The 20,970-nt window shown below is 42.2% G+C and overlaps 1 protein-coding gene across 1 annotated transcript; it reads left to right on the top strand.

Annotated features, from left to right (window-relative positions):
* Positions 1–1,157: 1,157 nt before the first annotated feature.
* Positions 1,158–14,130, top strand: PDIA4 (protein disulfide isomerase family A member 4). Its single transcript, XM_026033693.1, has 10 exons — positions 1,158–1,258; positions 4,723–4,900; positions 7,473–7,678; positions 8,282–8,420; positions 8,961–9,166; positions 9,848–10,006; positions 11,436–11,587; positions 11,976–12,132; positions 12,224–12,457; positions 13,057–14,130. Exons 1-10 carry the CDS (start codon positions 1,171–1,173, stop codon positions 13,470–13,472), a joined length of 1,935 nt encoding a protein of 644 aa, XP_025889478.1. The 5' UTR covers positions 1,158–1,170; the 3' UTR covers positions 13,473–14,130.
* Positions 14,131–20,970: the final 6,840 nt, after the last annotated feature.

Here is a 20,970-nt window from a genome sequence, read left to right as displayed (position 1 = left end):
GCCTGGGATTCTAGAGGGCTGCCCCCGACAAACACGGAAGCAAAGGCAGCATTCAGCAGTTCTGCTTTGTCCGTGTTTTTTGTAACCAGGGTACCCACCCCATTCACTAGTGGTCCCACGTTCTCCCTGACCTTCCTTTTGTTATTGATATATCTGAAGAAGTTTTTCTTGTTACTCTTAACATCCCAGCAGTTGAACAAGCGTTGCTTATGTCTGAGTTGTGTTATTGGAAACAGCTAGTCGCACTTCAACATTCGGCATCTTACCTCACCTTACCTCTTGGCACCTTACCTCTTTGGGGGAAAAGTTGGGGGAAAAGTTACTGTACCAAACATTGTTGCCAAGTTTCTAAGGCCAGGCTATGGTTTAATGGTAGTAACTATGTAAAAAGAAAGAGGAAGAATCAGTCATTTGAAGATTACTTACGCTTGCAAATTTTATGACTAGTAAAAACTGATAGTCTTGCAAAAAATGTCTTAACAAAGTACTGTTCTCTCATTATCAACCTAAACTTTCCCATTTCAGTATTCTCATTTCACTACAGCTTTCAGAAAATACCCAAACAAAAACTTAAGCACCACAGAAAGGCTGCAGCACACACACTCTCCGTTGCGCTATTTGCATTTACAGCAGCTGGTTTCATCACATTACAGAAGGATTTGCTATCCAAAATACCCCTGAGCCCTAGGAGACCCCTAGAGGCGAAGGCAGCGCCAAAAGTAAGCGCCTAAAATGTTTTGAACAACTTATTTGAGTCGCTCTCGTAATGGAGACCTCCGAGGCCTCTCCATTTACTGCGGGACCCTCTGAGAGGCGGTTACGGAACCAACGGTCACAGCCACACGCTGACTCGCCCCGCCCCCCAGCTCGCCTCACCCCGCTCCGCCTCCCGCTCCGCCCCGCCCCGCCCCGCCCCTCCGGCGACGCGGCGCATCGCCACTGGCTCTCCGCGCCCCCCTGTGCCCCGCCCCTGAGCCGCACTCAGCCAATGGCGAGCGGCGATGTGGCGCCTCGTGCAGGGCCGGCCGCGGCTCTACCCAGTGGCGGGCGGTGATTGGCGGCGCGTGGGGCAGCCAATGGCCGAGGGGCACCTCAGAGCAAGCGGCTAATCGCGCGCACGGGGGCGCGGGCGCTTCGGCGGGTGCCGGTGGCGGCAGCAGGGACGGCGCGATGAGGCTGAGCAGGGTGTGGGTGCTGGTGCTGCTCCTGGGGCTGGCCCAGCTGGCCATCCTGGCGCGCTGCGAGGAGGAGGACGGAGGTGAGCGCGGGAGCGCGTGCAGGGGCGCCTTGTGGCGGGGGGAGCGCCCTTGGGGGCAGCGAGTGACCGTTGGGAGCGGCGTGGGGTGGGGGAGGGGCTCCCGTAACGGCTGCGGCCGCTGGGGAAGCTCCCTGGCGCTTGTCGCCCCCGCGCTGCCCGCGGCTCCGCTTGAGCACGATGGCCGCGCCAGGCCTGGCGCAGTTGGTTAAAGCGCTGGGAAGGGCGGCGGGCGCGGGGCTGGTCGAGGCCTGCGCCGGGCCCCGCGGGTGCGGAGCGTGTCTAGGTCCGGAAAGGCGAGCCCCTCACCGCCAGCAGCGCCGGCTGGAGCTGCGTGAGCGCTCGCAGGGGCGTCACGAAGTTGCAGCGGATGCAGCTTCCCACAGGAGGTCTGCGGGTCCTGGCTGCGCACTCAGTCCCGGGCCTTTCCTGGTGAAAACTTGGTGGGCTGGGCGCACTTCCCAATGTGAGCTTGCAAAATCCATCTACTACTTACCGTGTTGCTTGTTGCTTTCTTTGTTTTCAATTACCAATAAGTATTTTTCTTAAGGAGTATTTTCCAATGCCCTCCTTTCAAAATTAAGGATTTTTTTGCATTTCCTTATTATTTAAAATTTAATGCTTTTTTTTTTTTTCCAGAAGGCAGCTTTTTAAAAGGGCTTTTAAATGAGCCTGCAACAGATTGCTAGAATCTTCATGTTTTACATTTCTCAAGACCAAAATAATCCAGGACTCTGACTGGAAGACGGACCTTAGAATCTGCTCTTGAAAAGGAGGCTTTCAAGAACTGTATACAGATATTTATTAGCCTTTGCAGATTCGTGGGTCTCAAAAGCTGATTTGGTATCTGATAAGTCTAAAGGATAATCACTGGTGCAAAAGAGTTTATGTCCACTTTAATAAAATAAAATCTTCCTACTTTTCTCTCCCATGCTTTTTTCCAGTGCTTGAAGCATATCTTCAATACTCCTCCTGAAAGAAAGGATAGGGGTAGCCAACATAATGTTAAATGTTAGCGTAGCTTGGAGACTACATAAGATGAATTTGGAGTCTTAAGGAGAAATGTATAGGTGGGCTTTTGGGGCATGTAAGGAAATGTGGGTTCTCCTTAAGCCAAACTACAAGAACAAGAGTCTTCTTGTTACATGTTGCTGTTCTGGGTTTCTGTCCCTGAGCTGGAAGAAGTGAACATGTCTAGTTTCCATGGTCATGTACCACTGTCAAAGACGTTTCAGTTTGGCAGGGCCAGCAAATCTTTCTAATGCAAGTTAGGTTGTGTTTTCAGGTTGGGAAAAGTAGTAAAAGAGTTAATGATAGGCCTGGTATATTCTTCACTTGTTTAAAACTGTAGCTGCAGGTGGCGCTTAGCTCTCATCTTTCCAAACAGTGAGGATATGCCATCCTAACTGGAGTGGTCTTTTCTCGGAGTGGGGAGAGGGAGGAATGATGCATAACAAGCAGAAATAAGAGCTGTAATCTCATAATTTGGGAGAGATAACTGCGGTTGACTGACTAGCATTGGTGAAAAAGTACTTGGGCCTTTAAAAATAGTTTGGAGTGATATGCTTGGAAAATCAGTGAGCTTTGCACAACTTGTTGGGAATTTTAGGCACAGACCAGCTTTGAATGCTCTATAAAGCCTTTGAACACTGAGATCAGTGGAAGTTTCAACTGCTAAACAGCTTTGAAAACTTATCTTTTCACTACTGCTCTATGTAAATGAATATGGTAATAATTCTCTTGAAGTGTGTTTTGAGGGTTATTTCATTCAAAGGCGCTCTGAAGTAGCGACAATAGAATGCATTGTCCACTTATAAAGCAAGACTTTAAGTTAGTTTTTAGATCAGATGAAACGGTAGTAGGTGTTAAGGAAACTTAATCTGTGTCCAGGTGGCTTTTGGGTGATAAATGATCTGTTGTAACCTCACTGCTTTGGAAGCTTATGTTTGGATGTTATGTAAATTTGAAGCTTAATCAAAAACAATAGTGCTCTCGCTCTCCCTGATGCTTCTTTTAGGGGTGTGGTTTTTTATTAATATAATCTTTTAACAGAAAATGATTATTCTAGTTTAATGGCATCATTTCATCCACAGTAAGCTTGTTCTTAAGATTTGCTCATCTGAGAATTGCTCTCTTTGTTCCCTTCTTCTTCCTCAACTCCCCTATTTTGTCATACCAGTTCATTGACTATCAAAGATTTCTAATTCTCCAATATTGAATTATAGATTCAAGAAAATATTTTCCTGAATAAGTAAAATTTCACGTACATGCTTTGTTTTCTCACAGTAGTCATGCCTGTTAGCTTAGTCACAAACTTACTAAACTTAAGCTTACTGAGTAGTTTAGAACATGGAAATATTTGATTTTCTCTCTCTCTTCCTATATTTTTGTTTTTATTTATAATACTGGGATTCCAAAGCAGTTGGCTAAAGAACCTTTCCATTATTGCCGTAGGGTTTACACTGGGGGTGGGAGATGTTCTCTAAAATGTTAAGCAATGCCTGTTTACCTTGGATAATAATTTTTACAGATAACTTTTTAAAATTCCTTACATGTTCTTTTATTAAACCATCTCAATTTCAAGCCAAAATTGAATGAATTGGTTGAAATGTCTTAGCTTCAGATTTAATGTGCTAACTCCAGAAATATTTACTTGATGTATTCCAGAAGACTATACCTTGTATCTGCCAGATGCATGGAAATAGGTTTACACAGCACTTCTCGTAACTGTGTATATTTTTTGTTTTGTTTTAATAAATTTTCACACTCATTCCATGGACTGGTGCTACTTCAGAGCTAGTAAGTTGAGTGGTGTTCCTGTCGGAGGAAATTTTTGTAGTAAATTGCAGACCTGAAAGGTATCTATAACCAAGAGCGAAATACACTAGGGTGGCAGGGGTGGGACTAAGGGATCAGGGAAAGGGTCATAATTTCAATATGTCACCTTTCAACCACCTTGCTAGTAGCAAAATGATAGCACCTGAGATTATAGCAAGTGTGTCTGTTGCTTATCAGATTTTCACCCTTGCAGAACGTAAAGTTGTGTCCTTATTACATCTGTAGCACTGCAAGTGACAGATATCTGCTATATTGATAAAAGACACCTAGCTTTTCCTGCCATGCACTGCTGTCCTTGAAGGGGGAGCTGGTTAGCTGCATAATAATGGACTTCTCCAAATTCAGGTGTTGTGTATGAGGCCTTGCCTTGGGTGTCACCTTTCAACAAGGTGCTCAGTCTACCTTGGTAGACACTGTCATAGGTCTGTATGTATTAATACTCTATTCACACTGTATTTTGCTTTGAAGAACAAAGTAATATGCTGACATGTTAATGAAATACTGGTATTATCAGCTGGCATAGCATGCTCCAAAGTTTAAGACTATTAGAGTCTAGATTCTTTGTAACTTAAAGCTTAAACACTAATTTTGAAACAATTTGTATTGCATTTTTAATTTTACCTTTCCAGAATCTGTTACAAAAGAAGCTGATGATGATGAAGATGATGAAGATGACGATGAAGATGACGATGATGATGATGATTCTGAAGTTAAAGAAGAAAATGGTGTATTAGTCTTAAATGATGCGAACTTTGACACCTTTACTGCGGACAAGGACACTGTGCTGCTGGAGTTCTATGCGCCATGGTGAGTATCCCTGTGTGCTGAGCCCTGCCCTAAGTTTGGGTAGGGTGGATGTGAAAGGTTTTTTTTGACAGCTCACCCTCACTTTGTTTGTTGCCCGTCCCCCTCCCCCGCAATTGGTTTTTAGGGAATGAGAGGTCATCAGTAGCTTACTGCCATGAGGAAAAGCACGGGTAGGTGAAGGTCAGGATCATGACCGGTTTAAAAATATAGGTGGTTTTAAAGGTGATGTAGAAATAAATGACTTCTAGGAGAAGCACAGGACTCTGTAGTCCTTGGTGGGATGGGGGCTTCTCCAGCAGGAGATGGAGATGCTCCCTTCTCTGCCCATGTGCCAAGGAATAGAGCAGCTTGCTCCTTCCCAACAGATGTGGGTCAGACTGAGGGATCCAATGCCAGGAAAAGCACAACTCTGCTCTTACCTCCTGATTCTCTGACTGCATCCCTGTTGCAGCGGTGCGGACTGACAGTTGACGGTCTGGAGGGCCTGGTGGATGACAAGATGAGAGGGAGCTATGAGTGCAGCTTTGCAGCTGGTGATGCCAGCAGCATCTTGGACTCTTATGAGTGAGACTATGAGTGTGCAGTGTTTTTTCACCTACACTCTGCAATTACAAGACTGCATCTGGAAGACTCTATCTGCTTTGGCTTTCCTAGTAGAAGTAGTACAGTGACGTAGTCCATTGGAGGACTACCAAGATGGATGGGGACCTCGGGTATGTGACAGAAGAGAAGCTGAGGGAATTGGATGTACTTTTACTGGAGGAGAGTTGACTGAAGGGAAAACTTACTGCTGTTCATTATTTGGGAGGATAGGAAGAGCCACTTTTCTCCAAAGCACAAGTGAAAGGATGAGAGACAACCAGCACAAGTGGCACACCGGAAAATTCACAGTCCTAAAGAAAATTTTTTTACATGATGCTATAGCAGGTTGTTGAGAGAAGCTGTAGATTCCTGGTCCTTTGAGGTACTCTAATTGGACTGAATAGGGCCTTGGGCAATCTGGTCCAGCAAGAATTGCTTTGAGTTGGAAATTGGACTAAGTGACTTCTTGCTGCCCCTTCTAACCGACCTGTTTCTATGACTGATTATTTGTTGCAAGAGGCTCGCACAAAATCCACTCATGAGGTAAAAATGGCTTTAAACCAGAGTACCGTTATAGTACCACTGGATTGTTTTACAGAAATTGTTCTTGGGACTTACCTTTTCTCAACATCAGCAGTTTGATTTTTTGCTTGTATTGGTACTTCTGAGTCCCAGCAAATTCCAGAAAGCTTGTAAGGCAGCACGGTCTGTTGGCGTGGTGTTATATGTCCTGTTGCCTCACTGAACCTCTGTGCTCATGTGCCTCTGTGGAGGGGGCTTCCATAGCAGGGAATTGTTGAGATTTTTTTCTTCTCCTCAAGTTCAAATAGCTGCTGCTGCCAGAGGGTGTAGTAGAATTAAGGGCATGGCTTATTTATCTTGTCAGTTGAAACAATGCTTTGTTATGCACCAATATGATGATGATACCAACCCTCAGTATGGTTTCCAGTAACTCCAGAGAGCTCCAAGGAGCTACATTGGATTCACCTGTGTATAAGTGAGACTGAATTTACGTCAGAAAGTTTCTTCTCTTCAATATTTACAGACAAAAGTAAGATTAGGGAAAAATAAAGGGAATACATCTGCAGAGAAGTTAGTGTTGCAAACTTTTTCTTCGTGGCTTACACTTCTGTGTTCTGCTGGTCCAGTAGAAGAGGGGGAACCACTATCTTGCTTAACGAGCTAAACAAACTAAGTTTAGCTAACTTATATTGGCAGGCTTGACTCATAGAAACCTGGTGCTCAATACCATGTCTGCAGGTGTAGTTTTCCTGCATGAAAGCTTAACACACAGCTTGATTTAAATGAGCAAAAGGATGAATGGTCATCACAGACTAGCTCTTTACTCTCCCTCTTTCTAGTGGTGAGGCTCGGGAGTACAGGCACACTACATTTCCTTGTTTTCCGTCATTACGTTTTTGTCTTAATCTTGTGAAGTTTTCAAGTTTTTCTGCACCTGTGTCCTGGCTTTCCAGCTTGCGTAGCAGGAGCTCTTCCCAAAGAGCTCTGGTGCCAGAGAACAAGATTTGTGTTATGATGGATATGAGGTTTCGTTAGGCTTAAGGAATTTCTAGTTCATTTTTTATCTTTTTAGCTTGATTTAGCTCACAGGTGGGGAAGGTGGATCCAGATTAGGGAGAGGTTGAAGTCTAGGAGAAAATATTGGGGGGAGGGAAGAGAAGCCATGAGAGATTTGCGACTTTGTTGTGAAAGCAGTTAGAAACTTTTTTGCTTTGTATTAGGCCCCACTTGAAGAAGTGCTACCTATTGACTGAAATAGAACGGGAGAAGCAGTGCTTCGATCCCTCTCCCATAATCCCATGGACAGTGCCCACTTGATTAAGTTGCTTGAAAGTATAAGTAAAAACATTCTTACATTGTTGTTACTGTGAACAGTTTTTAAAAAAGACCTAGAAGTGCAGAGCAGTAAAATACTCTTCAGGTCTGCTATGCATTTATTTATTTACTCATGTTTCCCTTTCTCTGTTAGGTGTGGACACTGCAAGCAGTTTGCTCCTGAATATGAAAAAATTGCCAAAACTCTGAAGGAAAACGATCCTCCTATTCCAGTTGCCAAAATTGATGCTACTGCAGCCACATCACTAGCAAGTCGTTTTGATGTCAGTGGCTACCCAACCATTAAAATTCTGAAGAAAGGTCAACCAGTTGACTATGACGGCTCTCGAACAGAAGATGGTAAGCGTTGGTCCCTTGCAATTCTCTGTAACAAGGCAAATATATTCCTGAGCTTGCTTATTATCGGGGAGCTGTTTATTGAGCCTGCCGCAAAGGGCTGTGACCTTGAGCTAGGCAAGTTCTTAAGCAAAAGAGCTGTGGCTGAAATTTTAATTCAACTTCCAAGTTGGCTGCAGGCTAGAAGACAGTTTCGCAGGTAGTAGTATGGTTGCTGATGGAAGGTTTCCAGAAATCTTGTTTAACTAAAAGAGAAGGTAATCTTGTGCTTGCAGAAGGATTAGCCGCTTACAAATACTGGGTCTGTATGTTAACACCTGATTTGCAGCTATTACACTAATAAATGTGTCCAATTTCAGGATTATCAGAAGGGGAAACACTGTTTTTTGAATGTTTTGAGAGGATTTCATTTAAAAAAAATGTTGGAAAGTACAGACCTGTACTTTGCTGTGGAGGGCAGGACACTTTAAAAGGCTCCTGGGCAATACTGACTCTGTGTTCAGTCTGTGTGTACCACTCTGATTACAAAATGTTCACATCAACTCTCTAGTGGCTACAGAAATGATGATACACACTTGCTAATGGGGCAATTGAACTGTCTTTCAGCTGTTGTGGCTAAAGTCAAGGAAGTTGCTGACCCCAACTGGACCCCTCCACCAGAAGCTACCTTAGTGTTGACCCAGGATAATTTTGATGAAGTTGTGAATGGTGCTGACATAATTCTAGTGGAGTTCTATGCCCCATGGTAAGCAGGAAGGCAGTTGGCTCTGCCTTTCTAGGACAACTGTCCAGAAAACAGTTGGCAAAACTAGCAGACAGTAGCTGATATCTGCCAATACGATGGTTTTCTTTCATTATTCCTTTTCTAAGGTGGATTGCCTCAACACTGTGCAGATGTGTCTATATCTGATGTGTATCAGTCTTCATCTGGACTTAGAACCATATTGAATTCACTTGAAGACTAGACTGAATTTGTATCTCAGCCAGAGCTGGGTTCCAGAACTTTATTGTCTACATAATTTGTTTCTTAGAGTTTCTTCATATTTACTAAGCTGGGAACATGTTGGGAGGTGTAGCAAACTCTGGGAGAGGGTTTGTCTTTAGTTTGAAAGTTACATCACTGAAGTGATTCAGTCCCCCTGTCTGAGAATTTCCTCCATAGGTTAAAGTAAACGATCTCTTTTATTTTCTCCATTCAGAAAAACTTAGAACCCTTCCCCTTCAGGTGCAGAAAGTACCTAGCAAGTTTTCTGGCTCATAGAATTGTCTCTTTCCCTTGCCCTAGGTGTGGACACTGCAAGAGGCTCGCTCCAGAGTATGAGAAGGCTGCCCAGGAGCTCAGCAAGCGCACGCCTCCTATTCACCTGGCTAAGGTCGATGCCACCGCTGAAACGGAGCTTGCTAAGAAGTTTGATGTTACTGGCTATCCAACTTTGAAAATCTTCCGCAAGGGCAAACCTTACGACTACAACGGTCCACGTGAAAAATACGGTATTACAACTTCTCTTATTTTCTAAGGGCTTGACTACAAATGTATCGATATGACTTCAGAGCTTACAGAATTATTTACCTCACTGGAATGGTATTTCCCTTGAAGAAATCTTGTTCTGAGGTAGCTGGACATAACTTAAAACCCCCAAAACTCCAATTTCTAAATAAGCCAGTAGAATAAAGATGTATATCTGAATTTTTACAAAACCTTTTCAGTAACTGGTACCATATGCTCCTTTTCAGATAAACTAAGTGAAGTAAATACTTCACTTACTACTTACTATAGTAAAGCAGCAGTGGTGTAGGGAAAAAGTGTTTATGAAGGCTGCCAGTGTTTAGTACTGATTTTTAATATGAGTGAAAACTTAAGAATTTTCAAGCAGAATTTTGTCTAGTGGCCAGGAGTTAGGAGACTGTGAAAGACCTTGAATTTCAAGGAGGATATAAGGCCAATAACCTGAAAGACTTCCAGGTTCTAGTTCTAGCTCTGAATTCTAGTTCTAGATTCTATTATTTACTTATTATTTACTTAAAATTATTAAATTGGTATTTTTTGCTTATGATATACACAGAATGTTGTCCTGGCAAAATATGGTATTAAACTATGTCAGAGAAGAGAACCTGTGAACATTTCAGGTGACTAAATGTTCTAAGCAATTTCTTGGGTGTTTTGTCTTCCAGGTATTGTGGATTATATGATTGAACAGGCTGGTCCTCCTTCCAAACAGATTCAGGCTACCAAACAGGTGCAGGAATTTCTGAAAGACGGAGATGATGTCATCATTATTGGTGTTTTCAGTGGAGAGACTGACAAAAAGTATCAACTTTATCAGGAAGCAGGTAAAGAATCTTTTAAGATATTAAGCAAAAATGTTTATTGAGTTTCTGACCAGGATCTTGTGAGCATAGTAAGAGAATTCCTTTATTCCTGCTGTTAGCTTGGTTGGGAGGTTGAGTGGAAAGAGAAGAGGAAGGTTAAAGGATGATCTTTCACTTGCATTCAAGGAAAGAAGAAGAGAAGAAAGAAAAAAAAAAAACCACCAAACTTTGAGGATATAATCAATATATCAATCTACCAGTAACAGGAGATCTGAGCATTATGCTAAGACGTAAGACAAGTATGAGAACTAGAAAGGAAGGGAAAAATCCTAGCTGAGCAAGAAATTCAATATTCTTGGCTTAAAGCCTGTCTAATTCATTATCTCTTGTTGTGGTTTCCCACCTGACAGTTACAGGTGCTGTGCTCTGCTGAACATCTTGGGGGTGGGGAGTCTGGAGAGGAGAGAAAAAAAAAGAAAAAAGCAAGAGAGAGAAAAAGCTCATCTGCATCAGAAAGGTGCTGGGCCCAGGAGAGGGGAAGAAGAGAGGAGAAAGAGCAGCTTGTAACTGCACAGACCAAGACAGGCAGAGAGGCAAGTTAAGAGTCCTGTAGAGGAGTGTATGAGAATGGATGTTGAGAGATGAAAGACAGGGTATGAAGCAGGGACCCACTCTGGTCAGCAGAAGCAGCAGGCGCTCTAGGTGCCTGCTAGATTTTTGGGAAGTCTCTGATAAGAAATGGTTCATTGTTGAACTCTTGACTGGTATTGCTCAACTATCCCTGACAACATCTGTTTCTATGAACATCCTTACAAGGACATGTCAGTGGTCCCATTAACAATATTTTGTACTATGCAGAAGAGACCAAGCCCTGCTGCCTCAGTCTCTTTAGTCAATCCTTCTGTGCTTTGCATGCTCAAACTACTCTGAGCCACTTTTGTGTCTCATAGAGCTTTGAGAGGAAGGTGGACAATTCTTTTCCCCATGGCTATGCTTCTGGGGCTGCTGTCTAGACTGAGCTCTGCATTGGGTTCTAGATGATTGAACCTCCTCTTTTATCTGGCAAAAGCCATGATTTGGAGACTAAGGTACTAAGTCTCCATAATTTGGAGACTTCTTCATTGTGTACTTTGGATGCTGCTCAATGTTTTGAAGCATTTAAAATAAAACCATGGGTTTTTCATGGGTTGTTCAAAATCATTAAAATAGTACTATTCAAATTATATGCTCTATATACTTTTTTTACATACTTCTCACTCTCTTTGGGTGGGAATAATTGAAAGATGGCAAAACTCATCTCAAAAGATTTTGTTCCACTCTAAGTCTCTGAAATAAGAATGGGAAGAGTATGCCTTGCAATATAGTTGCAAGGTTTCAGATAGAGGCTCTTAGTTCTTTACCTATTTTTTTTCCTTACCCTTCTTCCATCTTAATTTTTTTTTTTTTTCAGCTAATGTTTTAAGAGAGGATTACAAGTTCCATCATACCTTCAGCAATGAGATTGCAAAATTTTTGAAAGTATCTCCTGGAAAACTGGTGGTCATGCAGCCAGAAAAATTTCAGTCAAAGCATGAGCCAAAGATGCATGTCTTGGATTTTAAAGTGAGTATTTGTCCCAAAGTTACAGGGTGTGCTCACAGATTTATAAGAAGCTTTATTAATCTGCATACATGAGAGCTGACATCTTCCTTTTGGAAGTGCTCTACTAAATATTCAATGCATCTTGTTTTCCCATATCCCCTCCCCCAAATTTGCCTTTTTTATTCTAATAAGCTTTATAAAGTGAACCCAGAGGTTATATATTCAAATATTTACGGCACTTTTAAACTAATCACTCTAAAGATGAAGTATGAATTTCTTCAGTGCTCTAGGATTAGAAGGATATAGTATGTATGTAACTTGCTACCTTTTTCATTTGTACGTACACAAACGATGATGTGTAACAGGAATATCAGTTAAAATTCATTTTCTGGACTCTTTTCCTAAAAAGGACTCCACAGATGGATCAGAGATTAAAGAGCATGTGTTAAAACACGCCTTGCCTCTAGTTGGTCATCGCAAGCCCTCCAACGAGGCCAAGAGATACTCGAAGCGCCCTCTAGTGGTCGTCTACTACACCGTGGACTTCGGTTTCGATTACCGTGTTGGTGAGTTAACTAGAATAACCCTTGAGCCACTTCATGAGGAAGGAAGTAGTAACTAGAAACCACTAATTTTGTTGTGTTCCTGTGATTTCAGCTACCCAGTACTGGAGAAGCAAAGTCCTGGAAGTAGCCAAAGACTTCCCTGAATATGTTTTTGCTGTTTCTGATGAGGAAGACTATTCTTCTGAAATAAAAGATTTGGGCCTGATGGAAAGTGGAGAGGATGTCAATGCAGCAATCCTGGATGAAGGTGGCAAAAAGTATGCAATGGAGCCAGAGGAGTTTGATTCTGATGTACTCAGGCAGTTTGTGCTTGCGTTCAAAAAAGGTATGGTCCCTAGAATAGGGTTTTGTTTTCTATTTGCTATCGTCTACCACTTATTTTTCTTTCCAAGTTGTGTTTTCCCAAGGCAATGGGTACTATCAGCTTAAATATATTTTTATATATATATGTGTGCAACATGATGCCCTTCTGTTGCCTATGGCTTTTTGATGTATCTCTTGCATCTTCTGTTAAACTCAGTACACTAAGTCCAGGCAGAGTCAGTGAACAACACTGTGGCATCTGTCTATATCTAATATGGAATATACATTTGGCAGGTAATAATATATTTCTGTAGCTTTGAAGTGCCAGTAGTTGATCATTTATATTCACGACTAGTATAATAAATTGCTGTCCATCTAATGCATTGGTGACAGACACTCCTAAAAAGAGGAAGAGTGCAAATTCTGTTGCCCATATTTCACCAGCTTACTATATTAAATGTTACCAGCAAGCTAACCCATGCTTCATGCTGGGATAAGTTTGCTTGCTAACGTGATGTTCGCTGTTAAGAAGACACATCCTTGCTCCATTTTCCTGAACGGAGATGATAGGGGTTGCTCTTACTGTATTCTAATAATGCTGTGTGTTTTGTTCCTTTGTAGGAAAACTGAAGCCTATTGTAAAGTCCCAGCCAGTGCCAAAAAGTAACAAAGGGCCTGTAAAAGTGGTAGTGGGTAAAACCTTTGATGCGATAGTAATGGATCCAAAGAATGATGTGCTCATAGAGTTCTATGCCCCATGGTGTGGACACTGCAAGAAACTAGAGCCTGTGTATACTGAGCTAGGCAAAAAATACAGGAATGAGAAGAATCTAGTCATAGCGAAGATGGATGCTACTGCCAATGATGTGACGAGTGACCACTACAAAGTGGAGGGATTCCCCACGATCTACTTTGCTCCGAGGGACAAGAAGAACAGCCCTATTAAATTTGAAGGCGGGGACAGAGATTTAGAGCATTTGAGTAAATTTATAGAGGAGCACGCAACAAAACTCTCCAGAACAAAAGAAGAGCTTTAGATAAGCTGAGGGTGGTGAAGAAAGAATTGTTTGTAGAAAGTAGTTAAAGCAAGTTACTGACAAAACTTGTTGAGAGAAGAATTTAGCTGTTTGAGCAAGGAAATTCTTGAGCAGTAAAGCAATTGCAGTATCTTTTTTGTATTGCAAAAAGTTTTTCTGGACACTGAACTTCTCTCTGACATGAATGTCTTATATTAGTTATGATTTCGATCTTTGGAGAAAAATACATCCTTTATTTTTTTGGTGACTGTCCTGAGCTTGATTCTTTGATTCCAGTGCAGCTCTTTTTTAACTTACAAGATTCTACCAAAAAGAAAAGGAGGGGGAAATGCCTCTACCAAAAACATTTCATTTTGTCTCTTTATTTGTTGGTTGTTGTTGGGTTTCATGTTCAGTTTAAACCGATCTCTCTTCTATTGTATTTTTGCATACACATTCACTTGACTGTATCATTGTATACATTACTGAGGGTAAGGAGTGAATTTCTGAACTGTAGACAAATTAATTAGTCTCACTGAAAGCAGACAGAGCATCTTGCCAACTAAACATACCTTGGGCCTGGCTACTTCTTGTTGTGCATCTCTGCAGAGAGAGTGATACCAAAATAACTGGTTTTTCTAACTGAACTCTCTACCAGTCCTTATTCACCTGTTTTATCTTAAAGGTCTTCCCAAGCATGTTTGGAATGGTAGACACCTGAAAGAAAAAACATCTGTGCTTGCATTCTGGTGTCAAGTTTGTGTACCATGGGTTTATTTTGCAGAAAGATTAAGGTGAGAAAATTACTCTTCAGTAGTGACTCTTCTGGAGGAAGTAGCCTGAGACCTTTTGATGTGCTTTATTCCTATAGGAGTTATTGCCTGTACGAGAAATGGTCACAGCTGCTCTGTGCTGCTTTACATGTATGTGTGCTTAAAAGTGGATTTTGATGTGGAATGAACTCATGGATACATCCATAAATTCATAGGCCTTGGTCAGGCTGGCCAGACTTGCTGACATCAAAGGCTGTCTTGTGAGCTTTGTTTTGTCCCAATCACATAATTTAGAGGGTTTGTTCTAAAAGTGCTGAATTTTCATTAGTCAATGGGAAGGTAAAATGCAGAACTTGGGATGTCAGTAGCCTTTAGATGACTGGCTTACTAGAGCCTAAAATGAAAAATCCTAGACTAAAATGCATTTGAAAGCGTTGCTCTCAGGCCATCTGGGCTATGACTGTTGAGTAATGAAAAAGTCCTGTTTGCAAAAGGAATTGGGACAGAATTGTTGGAACTTCTGTAATAAGCTGCTTCCTTTCTACTGGTTCATGGCCTGCCGTTACTAACTTTTTCTGAGAAATGGAGCAGATTTTTGTGGGGATCACATTAGGTTTAGATTTGGGAGAGTTGCTAACACCAAAGGAAGTAGAAAGAAGAGGTGGAAGAATAAACTGGGCATATAAAGACTGGCAGAAGCATTTTTGAACTCTTTCCTCAAGAGGTAGCTTCTATCCTGCTGAAGTTGGCCTTGCTAGGCTAAGGAAGCTGTGACTTGAGTGAGGAGTGAAACTGCTCTTGTCAGGGTATTGCTCTGTACATTCCTGTCACATAGCATATTGTATCTTTTAATTCTTCCTCATTAGCACTTCTTTTCTCCCCAGTACGTTAAAGATGAAGTCGCCTCAAGCATCTCCAAACCTTCACATTCAATAGCAGATTTAAAAACCAAAACTCTCCTGAAATACAGCCTGCCTCTTCTCTGATGTTGCAGTGTGGGCTGCTTGTGAGTGTCACCAGAGTAATGTTGCTATGCGTTAATTTTACAGATACAACTTCTGCTTCTGGCATAACTTACAAAAGACCAGTGTAATCAGTTTTTCCTCGAGGTTTCTGTATTGCGTTAGTTTCCATTGTTTTGGAGGGCATGTAGATGCAAACAAAGTGTAGTGTGGAGAGACTGATTTCTGCATAGCAAGGGTAAACCTAAATCCAGAGGATGCTTGGACCCCAAGCAGCAAGGGGCTACATCATCCTTAATGTTTGCTGCATCTTTGCTTTCCTGGTGAAGGGACATGTCTCCCTGCTGCCTCAACATGGATCTCTGTCCCCACTGACTGTGTTATCAGCACCCAGGAAAAAGGGACTATTGAATCATTCTCACAGAGGCTGCGTTAAGCCTTCTTTGTTCTGGTTAAACTGAAGCCAGTGAGCAGAGTACAGCAGCAGCCTCTCAATGAAGAGCACAGTACCAGATCTCCCCTGGGTGCTGAGATGGGAGCTGAATGGGCATTCGAGCACTTTTATCAGCAAAAGCTGAGGAATGTTAAGTAAGGATTCAGATCAAATTTCAGTTACTGCTTTATGTTGTATATTCATTCACTTGAGGCCTTGGCATTGCCATTCTCCATTTTCCACAGTAGAGGGTGGATTCTTCCTCCTAATCTTTAAATGTGTGGATATAGTTTGAGCTTATGCAGTACTTTAACTGCAAGGCTCTTACTGAATGCCTTGTCTAGACTTTGCTTTGCCCTTTCTTTTTGCAGCTCACACCTATAGGAAAGGAGTAAAATGCACTTCACTTTAAGAGCCTGGAGAAGGACTTGTGATAGATACCTGTGTATAGGAAACAGACTGAGATTGGTCTCAGATGAACATCAGTTTATATTAAACTGATGTTTTTAAACTTTGGGAAGTGTTTCAAAGAATTTGTCCCTTTTTATTCTGTGCTGGCCCCCAATTTGAGATGCACTCAGTTCTTCACGTAGCGATAGACCTTGCTTAGTACTGCAAGGTCTTTGTCCCAGTAGCAACAGAGCTATGATAATACTGCAGACTAGTGGCTGTACTGTTGCTAGCTCAGCTATAAAATAGGTGCTATTAACCCGAGCCACTCTGGGTTAGTAGTAATCAAGTATGAATCCATTTTATGTTGGTGGCAGCCCTATTTTGTGGCTGTACCACCCTGACATCTGTACCTATCCATATATATATGTCTCCACCTCCCAGCAAGAGAAAATGGTACTGTCACCTCTAGGCATCAGTCATGCAGGAAAGCAAACTTTTTTTGTTGCTTGTGTCTTTACAGCTAGCTGCACTCTGGGTGACACTTAGAACACACACAAACTTTCTGCAAAGTCAGAAGTCTCAAGGGGATGGCTTCATCATTAGGCCTCTGAATAGTAACACTTTCCACCTGAAAAACAACTTTAACACAATTGATGCCACTAAGGAGGAAAGATGCCACAATCTCTTCTAACTTTGTATGGATGCATCTTTCATTTCTTTGATGGCTTTTCTCATGCATTAGAAAGATGCAACCTTTAAAGTATCACTAAAGTGACAGTGATCTATTTTGGTGGCTTCTGCTCTCTTGCTGAAGAAAAAAAAAAAAGTGCAATGTCAAAGCAACCTGATTTTCTTAGCCACAGCTGTGTAAGTGTATGCCATCAGGGAAGGCAAAACCTGCAGTTTCTTCCAAAGGGAAGAAAACCTGCAGTTTATACTTTACTGTTGTATGGGTTGGTGCAGTAGCAACAGTCACCCAGGTAGGTGCTGAGAACCTGACACACACATCTTGTGGTAAACAAATTATTCTGCAAACTGTAAAACATCTCTTAAAATATTTGGACTTAGGAAGTTGTGGGGTTTTGTGTTTTTAGGGTCACCTTGCCCTGAAGTGTCAAGAACCAAGGTGGACAGCAATCCTAGGACTCAATACTAGTAGCTCAGGGAGTGAGCTCAGATTATCTGCGTGTGTTAGATGCTAAATGCTAAAGGCTGTAGTGAACCCTGGCCTGGAATCCTTTTTTTATACTATTTAAATGTTAGTCCTGGAGATGCTTAGGGCTGGTCCAAGATCTAGCTGGCAGCAAGTAAGGCAATGTGAAGATGAGGAGGCTGTGCCCCTGAAGTTTCCCTACCCTCCTGCTCTATGCTGCAGTAATGACTTTCTAAACAGTAAAAGGTAAAGAAGGCTGCATGAAACAAGGTCAAAGGCTTTGGGAAATGAAGCACAGGCTGTACTTGCTGGGTGCCTGCCCTTTCCCTGTGGGATGCGGGAGAATTTGTTGTAAGCAGCTTAAGCTCCGAAATGAGTGTTGGTCACAGAATTGGAATTGCTCGAGGATCAGCGAGTTGAGCGTTGCAGACACTGCAATACGCGATGCAGATGCTGCCCTTGATGTGGAGAGAAAAAAAGTAGTCGAGAGCTGTGTAAACAAGCATATACCCACTTAAATAGACTGGTGCACAGCCTTGTGTTTGCTTAGCAATTTGGTTTGGGCTTCCTGTACTTGAGCTGTGAAACTCGTCCTGCAGTGCACAGTGGAGTAGGATCCTTGAGCAAAGTGGAGAGGGACTCCAGTGTCTTGTCCCAGCTGATCACAGCCCTCCAGCTTCTGGTAGTGTGGCACAGACTGAAGTACACTGCAGGCTGCATACTGGGTTTCTGTAGGCTGGGCTTTGAATAACCATCTGCTGCTTCACACTGGAAATTGGTGCTTGTTATAAAGCTTTCTGCCTGCTCTTGGTTAAAGCTCTCCTATTTGCTGTGTCTGAAGTATTGTAACTTTCCTGAGATTTGGTATGTTTTGCTTCAAGGTGTAGGAGAGTTATTCTGGAAAACTGCATAGCAAGTTCTAGTCAAAATAATAGAGGGCAAATAACAGAAAATACCAAAGTTGTGCTCAGAAAAAGCAAATGAGAATCCAAATTTCCATGAAGTCAGAGAAATCCAGACCAGGTTTATCCCTGCTTTCCGTGACACCTTTCCCCACTCCCCGTATGCTCTGTGTTTTCAGAATGCTTATTTCCATATTGAGCTTAATAACTTCAGTTTAACAGATGTAGGTTCCTAACTCTGTTAAGAGCTAATCTTGATTTCTAAACTACAAAATGCATCCAGGAAATACAACGTGCCTCTTGAAAGTCACACTGTTTTGAGTAAAGAATGCAGTTTTGCCTTCATCAGCTAGGTGGGGCACTTCATATGCTTCTTTGAATGTAGTATATTTAGTATATTTAGTTGCAAGTAGTGCAGTTGCACTACTTGCAAGTAGTATTAGTTGCTCGAGTATATTTAGTTGCAAGTTTGGGCACTTTTTTTCCTGTTTTTTACTTTGAGCTATTTTGGGTCTTCTGCAATCTCAAGATGATGGAACAACTAACTCCACTGACTAATCAAATTGCAGCTCTCTTAAGTGAAGGAGAACTTCATGGGGGGCTTGGTAATGGGTAGATTGAGCTTTGCTCATGATGCTTCCAGGAAAGCCAAAGGAGAGAGAGAAAGCAACAGATCACAGAAATACTGCGGAAATGGATCTAACTGTGCATTAGTTGGAGTACTAAGCAGTCTTTTGAAATGTAAGTGGCATTATTACTCTGCACACATTTTTATTCTGATAGATTTTCCTTACTGTTCAGTTCAGACACAAACAGGTGCTAAATTTGGCGGGGGGAGAAAATAAGTCTTTATATGGGGGGAAAAAAGCTCATAGTGGGCTTTTATGTTGTTTTTTTTCTCTTGATACTTTACAACAAGTGCTAAGAAGACCTTTGAGTCTAACAGTTCCCTACACTAGCAGGAGTAATTGCAGCACTTCCTCACGCTGGAAACAGTCCAAAAGAATTGGGAAGGGTCAAAAAGTCTTTCCTTGATCCCTGTGATGTGACAACGAACCCCAGTGGCATAGCCAATTTGGTGTTTGTTTTATTTCTAACACTCTGGCCTTGTTTTGCTGAGAATTGGGATCGCATAGTGTAGGAATGGTCAACCTTAACTGGACATGGTGCTTAAACATACCAGCTTAGGGAAATGCTTTTGAACTATATATGTAAAGTAACGAGTCATCCCCTTGACTGTGAAAACACGGCAGGCTGCAAGCCCTCACTGTCTTGCATTGGTCAGCCTAAGTGGTTAATGAAGAATGCACAGCCTGGAAAGGAGAAAGGAAGCAGGATAACAAGGATGTTACCAGTAATGGTGAATCTGTACCCGTGAATAGCAGATAGCACAGCCATCATCACCTACAGATCAATAGCTATGTGACTGCAAGCAAATACACTGGTTTAGACACAGAATAAACCCAAGAAGATGAAGGTGGCCCATCTGGACTTAAGAATATCACTTTATGGTCTGGACAAATTGAAAACACATGTAATTCTAAAACTGTTGTTTTCAGCTTCTCACTAGCTGAAATCAGGAACCAACTTAGGCTACACTTTTAACAATGAAAAGAATGAATGCGCATTGCCAGTTTTGAGTGAGATGCCTCTGTAACGGACAAAGAAAATAGCAATTAAATTGAAAATTGTTTGATGGGCTTTGGCTTCAAAGAGTCAGTCAAAGGTGTTCAGTAATATAGTGCTGGCTGGGCTCATTTGTTTCCTACCAGAAGTAAATTATTATTATGTGGTTTTCTAAGATGCTTCCGAAGACATTTCCTTCCAACTCATAGATGGAGCTTTGGCTACTTTTTTTTTTTTAAATTCGATCCATTTTCAAAAACCTTCCAGAATAAGATACATACACTCAAATTTTTCTCATCCTTAAATCACAATAATTTAAAGCCAGGAATAGACTTAGTATGTTAAGAAAGAAGAAGGAGGGGGGAAAAAAAAAAAAAAAAAAAAGGCTGTTTCCTGCAGGGTAAGTCTGATAAAGTCTGATGCCTGAACAGTGCAGGTACTTAGAGGTCTTGTTCAAGACCAAGGTGGGATCTTTCCTTCCTCTTCCTAAACTTGCTTTGAGGTGCATCTCAAGAGCATGCTCTGGCCATCTACCTCTGCAAGATATGCACTTTCCCCTCACCTCTACTTAGAGAACTGGAAATCCCTCAGGGCAGAGAAAGAAAAGGAGGCTTCATCACCAGCCTCTTGGAGAGAGGGGGTTTGCTCGTCGTATTCATGCGACACTTGGGCCATTGGGTATTTCTTCACCCTAGAATCCAACCTACATCCTGCTGGATCGGGGCACTAGCGGACATTTGGATGCCTGCACACGAGCAGTGAGTGCTAGAGATTCTAGGAATGTTAGGCACAAGGAGGAACAGAGGCATCTGTAGCTCTCCTTCCCCACAGGAAATGTCAGTGTGGACTGGATAAAGCCGGAGGATGGATCTCCTCCTCTCCCCTGCAAGGACAGCACCAGTGACAGGAGGAGGTTTGAGCATTACAGCTCTTGGGGGAAAGACTTGCGAAGTTAGTGAGCTGACGGGTTATAAAGAAAAGAGTAGAGGGAGCAGGGGAACTGGACAAGTATGGAGCTGAGGGTGAGAAAAGGAAAAGAGAGAACGGATGGAAGAGAATGGAACACCAGAAAGAAGGGGAATCAAAGCCACAAAGATAGCCCAAGTGTTATACAGAAATAATCAGCTGTTATTTCTTGCTTTAGCTTCCAAAGTGTAGATTTTTTTCCCAAAAGAGTTAAGTGCTCTTTTGTAAGGTTCCCCTTCCCCTGGAATATTTTTTATTTATTTGCGTTGAAACATCAGTAGGTACTTCAGGGAGTGACCTCCAACTTCTCA

Source organism: Nothoprocta perdicaria, unplaced genomic scaffold (genome assembly GCF_003342845.1).
Source record: "Nothoprocta perdicaria isolate Ctin4 unplaced genomic scaffold, notPer1 scaffold_131, whole genome shotgun sequence".
In the NCBI taxonomy this organism is placed as follows: domain Eukaryota; kingdom Metazoa; phylum Chordata; class Aves; order Tinamiformes; family Tinamidae; genus Nothoprocta; species Nothoprocta perdicaria.
This window is presented reverse-complemented; position numbering and strand designations above follow the sequence as displayed.